This window comes from Rattus norvegicus, chromosome 10 (genome assembly GCF_036323735.1).
Source record: "Rattus norvegicus strain BN/NHsdMcwi chromosome 10, GRCr8, whole genome shotgun sequence".
Taxonomy (NCBI): domain Eukaryota; kingdom Metazoa; phylum Chordata; class Mammalia; order Rodentia; family Muridae; genus Rattus; species Rattus norvegicus.
In genome coordinates, this window is record NC_086028.1 from 72832652 (window position 1) to 72839297 (window position 6646).

The 6646-nt window shown below is 39.9% G+C and overlaps 1 protein-coding gene across 14 annotated transcripts in view; it reads left to right on the top strand.

The window, feature by feature from the left end:
• Positions 1-6646, top strand: part of Tex14 (testis expressed 14, intercellular bridge forming factor) — a 130681-nt gene that overhangs the window by 103635 nt on the left and 20400 nt on the right. For 13 of the 14 annotated variants that reach the window (XM_039087362.2, XM_039087366.2, XM_039087365.2 and 10 more), the window contains 5 exons: positions 232-294; positions 2073-2200; positions 3294-3496; positions 4481-4577; positions 6296-6370. In XM_039087362.2, the coding sequence (XP_038943290.1) occupies positions 232-294; positions 2073-2200; positions 3294-3496; positions 4481-4577; positions 6296-6370 (566 nt within the window). Of the gene's footprint in view, positions 1-231; positions 295-2072; positions 2201-3293; positions 3497-4480; positions 4578-6295; positions 6371-6646 lie in introns of those variants that run through there. The other variant, XM_039087373.2, reaches the window with a different exon arrangement.

The window sequence follows — 6646 nt, forward strand, 5'->3', positions numbered from 1 at the left end:
TAGGATCGCCCTTCCAGAGTATTTGTCCACTATAGGAAGAAGAATCGAGATCCAGTAATGCCAAAGAGCCTGTGACTAGTGAGCACTGGGACCAGAACTAGAAACCGCACTTTCTGCCTCTGAATGTAGTGCTTTTTCCATTGCCTTTTACCTGAGACTGGTGACCTGGAACCACGTTAATGTACTAAAATGGCAAGGAACCCATTAATGTTCTTACCTTTTCTCTCACAGTGCTGAAGACGAACAAGAGGAGACATTAGAGGAGACACCAAAAGAACTGAAAGAGAAAAACATGTATGGCCACCAAAGAGTAGCTAAGGATATTTGTATAGTTTTAGTTTTATGGAAATATTTCCTTGCTTTAAGAATCTGTATTCTTCCCATCATCATCACCATCATCACCACCATCATCAAGAGATTCAAGCATGCCGTAATATGCATGTGGAGGGAGAAGGCAGCTTTGCAGAGTTGGTTCTGCTTCTACATTTACATGGCTCCAGGGATCAAACTCAGGCTGCCAAACTTGTGTGGCAAGTGCCTGTATCCTCTGAGCATCTGTATGGCTCTTTTTCCTACCATAAACATATTTAATATAAATATCTTTCATCTAAATGGTATTTTTAAATTAATGATATGCTCTATTATAATGGCATCTTATAATCAAGGACATAGAGTGATGGTAATGATGATGCTAATAAGTTTACTACCTGAGATAGGTTATTGAATCGTTTATTTTTATCAGCCAAAATAGGTTTCGAGTTTTTATATATATTTTCTGTTTTGTTTTGTTTTGTTTTGTTTTGTTTTGTTTTGTGGTGTCTGGACTAGAACTCCAGGGCCTGCCGGTCATGTGCTTGGCAAGTGCTCTGCTGCTAAACCACCTCTAGCTCAGTGTCTCCTTTTGTTTGTTGTTTGTTTCTTGATTTGGGAATGAGAGGGTTCCGGACATGTTCTTATCCCCTGCCTCCCCTCAGATGTTTGTTTGTTTAAGTCACTGTAGCTTAGGCTACCCTCAAAGTTGACAGAGTCTGTGGGATATGCAGTAGGCCTGCAGCAGTCCTTCCTGAGTGCTGAAATTAAGGGCATAAGGAAGCTACTACTCTTCCTGGTCCCAGAATCTCTGTTTAAGGTAGATGTCTTTACATTTTATTTTATTTTTACTGGTGTTTTGCATGCAAGTGTGTAGTTTGCTTGTATGCAGTGCCCTCAAAGGCCAGATGATGGCGTTCGTTCCCCTAGAACTGCAGTTGCAGGTGTTAGGGTCAATCTTGAGTGCTGGTTATTGAACCTGCTGAGCCGTCTCTCCAGCCCTACTTTTAAAGACACCCCCCCAGCTTTTGTTTGTTTGTTTGTTTGTTTATTTGTTTGCTTTGTTTTTCCCAGAAAGGGCTTCTCTGTGTAGCTCTGGCTGTTCTGGAACTCACTATGTAGATCAGGCTGGACTCGAACTCAAAGATTGATCTGCCTCTGCCTCCTTAGTGCTGGAATTAAGGCATGTGCCACCAATGCCCGGCTTAAAGATATTTCTTAATATTTTCTTTAAGATAGTCTAAAATGTATTGACAAGTAATGATTTTTATCACGAATATACTCTTAAAAGGTTTTTTTTTTTTTTTTTTTGGTTCTTTTTTTCGGAGCTGGGGACCGAACCCAGGGCCTTGCACTTCCTAGGCAAGTGCTCTACCACTGAGCTAAATCCCCAACCCCCTCTTAAAAGTTTTTATTAGCGTAGGACATGGTGGTGTATATCTGTACCCCTAGATTAAGGAGCCTGAAGCTATAAGATCATAAGTTAAAGGTCAGCCTGTGTTGAGTTCAAACTCACCAAAATAAAAGATGTTCTTATCAGGAATGTATTATTCTGTTCTTCCAAACATCTCCCCACATCTCACAATGGCTTTATACCTTTTTTTTTTCTTTTAAGATTGAATCACACAGTGTAACTCAGGTTGGCTTTGAACTGTGTAGCTTAGGATGGCCTTGAAGACGTGACAATCCTGTGTCAGCCTCAGAGCTGCTGGGATAACACAGTTGTACCATTATGACCAGCTTGTGTGTTCTTAATTCTTTAGATCACTGACAGACATTCAAGACTTGTCCAGCATCACCTATGAACAAGATGGCTGTTTTAAGGAAACCTCATGCAAAACACCTAAATTAAAACACGCACCTACTAGTGCCAGTACTCCGCTCAGCCCAGGTAGTCATACACAGCGGGGGAATATTTTTAAAAGAGGAATTCATAGGCCTTTGCTATTTGCCATGACTGGGCATAAGTCAAGATGGCTATTTTCTCCCAGAGCAAAGGTGGTTTTTAAAGAGAACTAAACAGGGGTTGGGGATTTAGCTCAGTGGTAGAGGGCTTGCCTAGCAAGTGCAAGGCCCTGGGTTCGGTCCCCAGCTCCGAAAAAAAGAAGAAGAAGAAGAAAAAAAAAGAAATAGGGGATTTCATTCTCATAGTTAAATATCCAAATCTCCTGAGTTGTTTTTTTGTTTGCTTTCTGTTAATATTGGTGATCAAATATTGGACTTTTTAAAACCAAGCAAATTCTTTACCACTGAGATAGAGCCTCAACACTATCCTCTCTCACGATTTTATATAAAACATAAAATTGCCAAGGCACAGTAGAGACAAATTAGGAATTCATTCATTCTCATCTCCTCCCCCCCACCTCAGTAAAACTATAACAAACCAGTTTCCTTTACCAATTTGCAAGGTTTTTTCTTCTTTGAGAATGCAGGGAAGCTAAAGCAGTAGGTGATGAACCTGAGTTTCTATTGAAAGTGGTAGTGCTGGTGCTGTGGTTAATGTTTACGTTAGTGTTGGACTGCAGTAGTGGAAAACATTCCAGTGCACAAGCACCTCTGCAGCACTGCACACACACTGGAGTTTGAAAACATTACCTCCAGCCGAAACATACAGTCCTTGACTCCTGCTACCAGACAACCAGCATCAAGTATTTATATTTATTTTTTCTTACTTCTGGTAAATTCATGGTTTTGTTTCCTTTTATTTCTGTGTGTGTGTGAGAGAGGGGGGGGAGAGAGAGAGAGAGAGAGAGAGAGAGAGAGAGAGATAGATAGATACTGGGCTGCCTTCCCCTTAGAAATAGTCAGTACACACACATGTGCCTTGAGAACTTAGAATATAGAGTTTGAGACTGAAGAAACTGTCTTAGATTATGGTTGTTTCTGTTATTAGCAATTTGGAGAATTCTTGGCATAGTTGTAATTTTGTGGTTGTTTTGTTTACAATATAAAGAATGTAGACATTTACTAACCTTTTCTCCTAGAGTCCATTTCTTCAGCTGCTAGTCACTATGAAGACTGCCTTGAAAATACATTTCATGTTAAAAGAGGATCTACATTTTGTTGGAATGGTCAAGAAGCGATGAGAACTTTGTCTACCAAATTTACAACTGTCCGAGAGAGAGCTAAGAGCCTGGAATCTCTCCTTGCATCCTCTAAAACCCTGCCTGCAAAGCTGACTGACCCTGTAAGTGCTCCAGTTTTGTTTTACACTTTGCTGAGGTCAGTCCAAAGCCCTCAGTGACCGAAAGCACTGAGAGTTCTGCAAATTTGTTAGAAGCAAGGAATATGCCAGATTCTTTCCAGGCATCCCTGGGCTTCCTCTCCAGAGACTGCATTGTAGGAGAGTGATGGTTTGCTTCTTGAAGCCTGCTGCTTCCATGAATGCTGGCTGGTCTCCTTGAACCTGTAGGGAAAGCTCATTCTATATCACCCTCTCCTCATCCACATGCTCTTACTTCTTTCTTACCATATTGCAAATGTTTAATCTTTTAAAGAAAACCAAAAATCCCTGCTTAATACTGCTCCTTAAAAACCTTTCAGCAAAAGCAAAACAAAACAAACAAACAAACAAACAAACACCTTTAGCTGGCCAGAAGGTGGTGGTCCACTTTCAATTCCAGCACTTGGGAGGCACAGGTAGGCTTATCTCTGTGAGTTCAGGCCAGACTGGACTACAAAACAAGTTCCAGGACACCCAGGGCTGTTCACTAGAGAAACCCTGTCTTGACAAACAAAACCCCCTGAAACATTTGGCTGACCCTCTTTACTAGTTTGATTTCTGCTGCTGAAATAAAATACTAGCCAAAATCAACTGGAGGGAAGAGTGGGTTAATTTGGCCTACAGGTTACAGTCCTTCATCCAGGGAGGCCAAGGCAGTAGAACCTGGTAGTAAGATCTGAAGCAAAAACCACGGAGAAGCATTGTTGTCATAGTTACTGCTACTGCTGTAATAAACACCACGACCAGGAAACTTACAGAAGGAAGCATTTAGCCAGGGGGTTGCATGCAGTTTCAGGAAGTTAGTCCATGCCCATCATGGAGGAGCATGGCAGGCAGGCGTGGTACTGAAGCTGTAGCTGTCCAAAATAAATGGCATTGATTGAGCTACCTGTGCCTTTTTACTCAGTGTACCTACTAATTACCACATTTTCTGTCTTGTTTTTATAGAAAAGATTGTGTATGTTTGGTGGGGCTTGCTCTTCTAACATTTCTACGGCATTTGTAACATCAACCCATTCTACCAAGAGGAAGAGCCTACCCGGAGGTACCCTTGTTTAGTATTAAAGAAGTTCAGGAGAGTAAGCCGGTTTAAGAAAGCTTAGGTTGTTGTTCATCAGTCTTTGATGTGACATTTTGTTTAAACAAAAATGTTATTTTCTCTGATTATAAAAGTAAACCATACTCATTATAGAAAACAAGGTGAATAAGGAAAAGTTTTAAAAACAGAATGATTAGATAATTCCCGCACAACATGCTATGTCGTACAGTTGTGTGGTATATCATTTGTTTCATAGTTTTGGAAATATATAACAAGTATTTTTCTATTTGTGACTGTGCCACATAGCAGTCTTAGACTATGTTTCCGCTTGACATACTCAGCACCCGTTCCTGTTAGTTTCATATCTATGGATTCAACTAGTGGCACATGAAAAGAACTGGAAAGATCGCTGTATTGAATATGGATGGCTGCTTTGTTTCATCTTTCTTCCCTAACTAAATAATATATCAATGATTTATATAGCATTTACATTACATTAGGTATTTTTTTTAAAGATTTATTCATTTATTATATATAAGTACACTGTAGCTGTCTTCAGACACACCAGAAGAGGGCATCAGGTCTCTTTACAGATGGTTGTGAGCCACCATGTGGTTGCTGGGAATTGGGTTGCTCAGGACCTCTGGAAGAGTAGTCAGTGCTCTTAACTGCTGAGCCATCTCTCCAGCCCCTACATTAGGTATTATTATAAGCCATCAAACCCTATGCACTTTGTGTAAGGAACTTGAGCACCCATGGACTTTGGTATTGCCAGGCTGAGAGATTCTGGAAATACTTCCTTATAAACAGTAAAGACTAATAGTATTTTGAGCATGTCCTCTTGTAATTAGGAATTACATATTATGTACATGTACTTATATAATATATAATTAAGAATAATAAATATGGGGTTGGGGATTTAGCTCAGTGGTAGAGTGCTTGCCTAGCAAACGCAAGGCCCTGGGTTCGGTCCCCAGCTCCAAAAAAAAGAAAAAGAAAAAAAAAGAATAATAAATATATAACAGCTACATGATAATATAATCTATTATTTAACCATTCCCTTATTTGAAAATTTATATTGTTTTTCAAGGTTTAGCCTTTGTATGTATGTCTTATTTGAGTCTCTGATCCTTTCTTTAGAATAGATTTCTTAGAAGACAGTTTTTCAAATCACCAATGAGTGCTAAAAACTTCTGAGGCAAATTGCTTTTTTTTGCACTAATTTCAATATTTAAGACCTTTGCTATAGCTCTTGGAGTTTCTCTCCAGGGAAAAGAAGTTCTGTATGTTATATTGAAGGGTTTATTATATACAATTGAGCACTTGGGAAAGGCCCAAAATATGGTTACTTCCATATCTCCTGGCCGGATAATCTACAGAGAACAGCCTCCTTCTTTGTGTTTTTGTTCACGTTGACAGGTCCATAATCTCTGTTTCTCTAATAACCTCCAAATCATCCCCAGACCCCGGAGTAAGAATCTGTACCTTATCTGATTCAAGTGTCTTTTGCAAGAGAGAACCAAGTTGTTGCAGACGTGGGATGAAAGAGTAGAGAGTAGAGACCGTCATACATTAAGGAAGGCTCTACTAAGAATGTTATGTTAGGTGCTCTCACACTCTTTATTTTATTCACCATTGAAAAAGCCTCAAGTCCATGGAAAGCCTAGAAAAGTGTCAGTCAGGTTTAGGAGGGTGTTAAGTCATTTTCCCTCTATCTTTTTTAGAACTAGCAGAGGCCACCTCTCAGCATCATATTGATGAGCTTCCACCCCCAGCTCAGGAGCTACTTGATGAAATTGGTAAGAAGTGTTCAGCACCCCTGTTTTGGACCCCTTGGTTGGTTATGGTTACTGACTGCATTATGGTTTCTTTTCTTAGGTATCGCACTAGTACAAAAAGAACTATGAAGTTGTGGTTCAGTGTACAAATTCAGGCTGGGCAGTGGATTCTAGCACTTGGGAAACAGGCAGTCAGATCCAGGGCTACACACAGAGAAACCCTATCTCAAAAAACAAAACAAACAAAAAAAGAATGTACAAATTCAGGGACAGTTTTTGAATCAAGTAGGCTGCAGT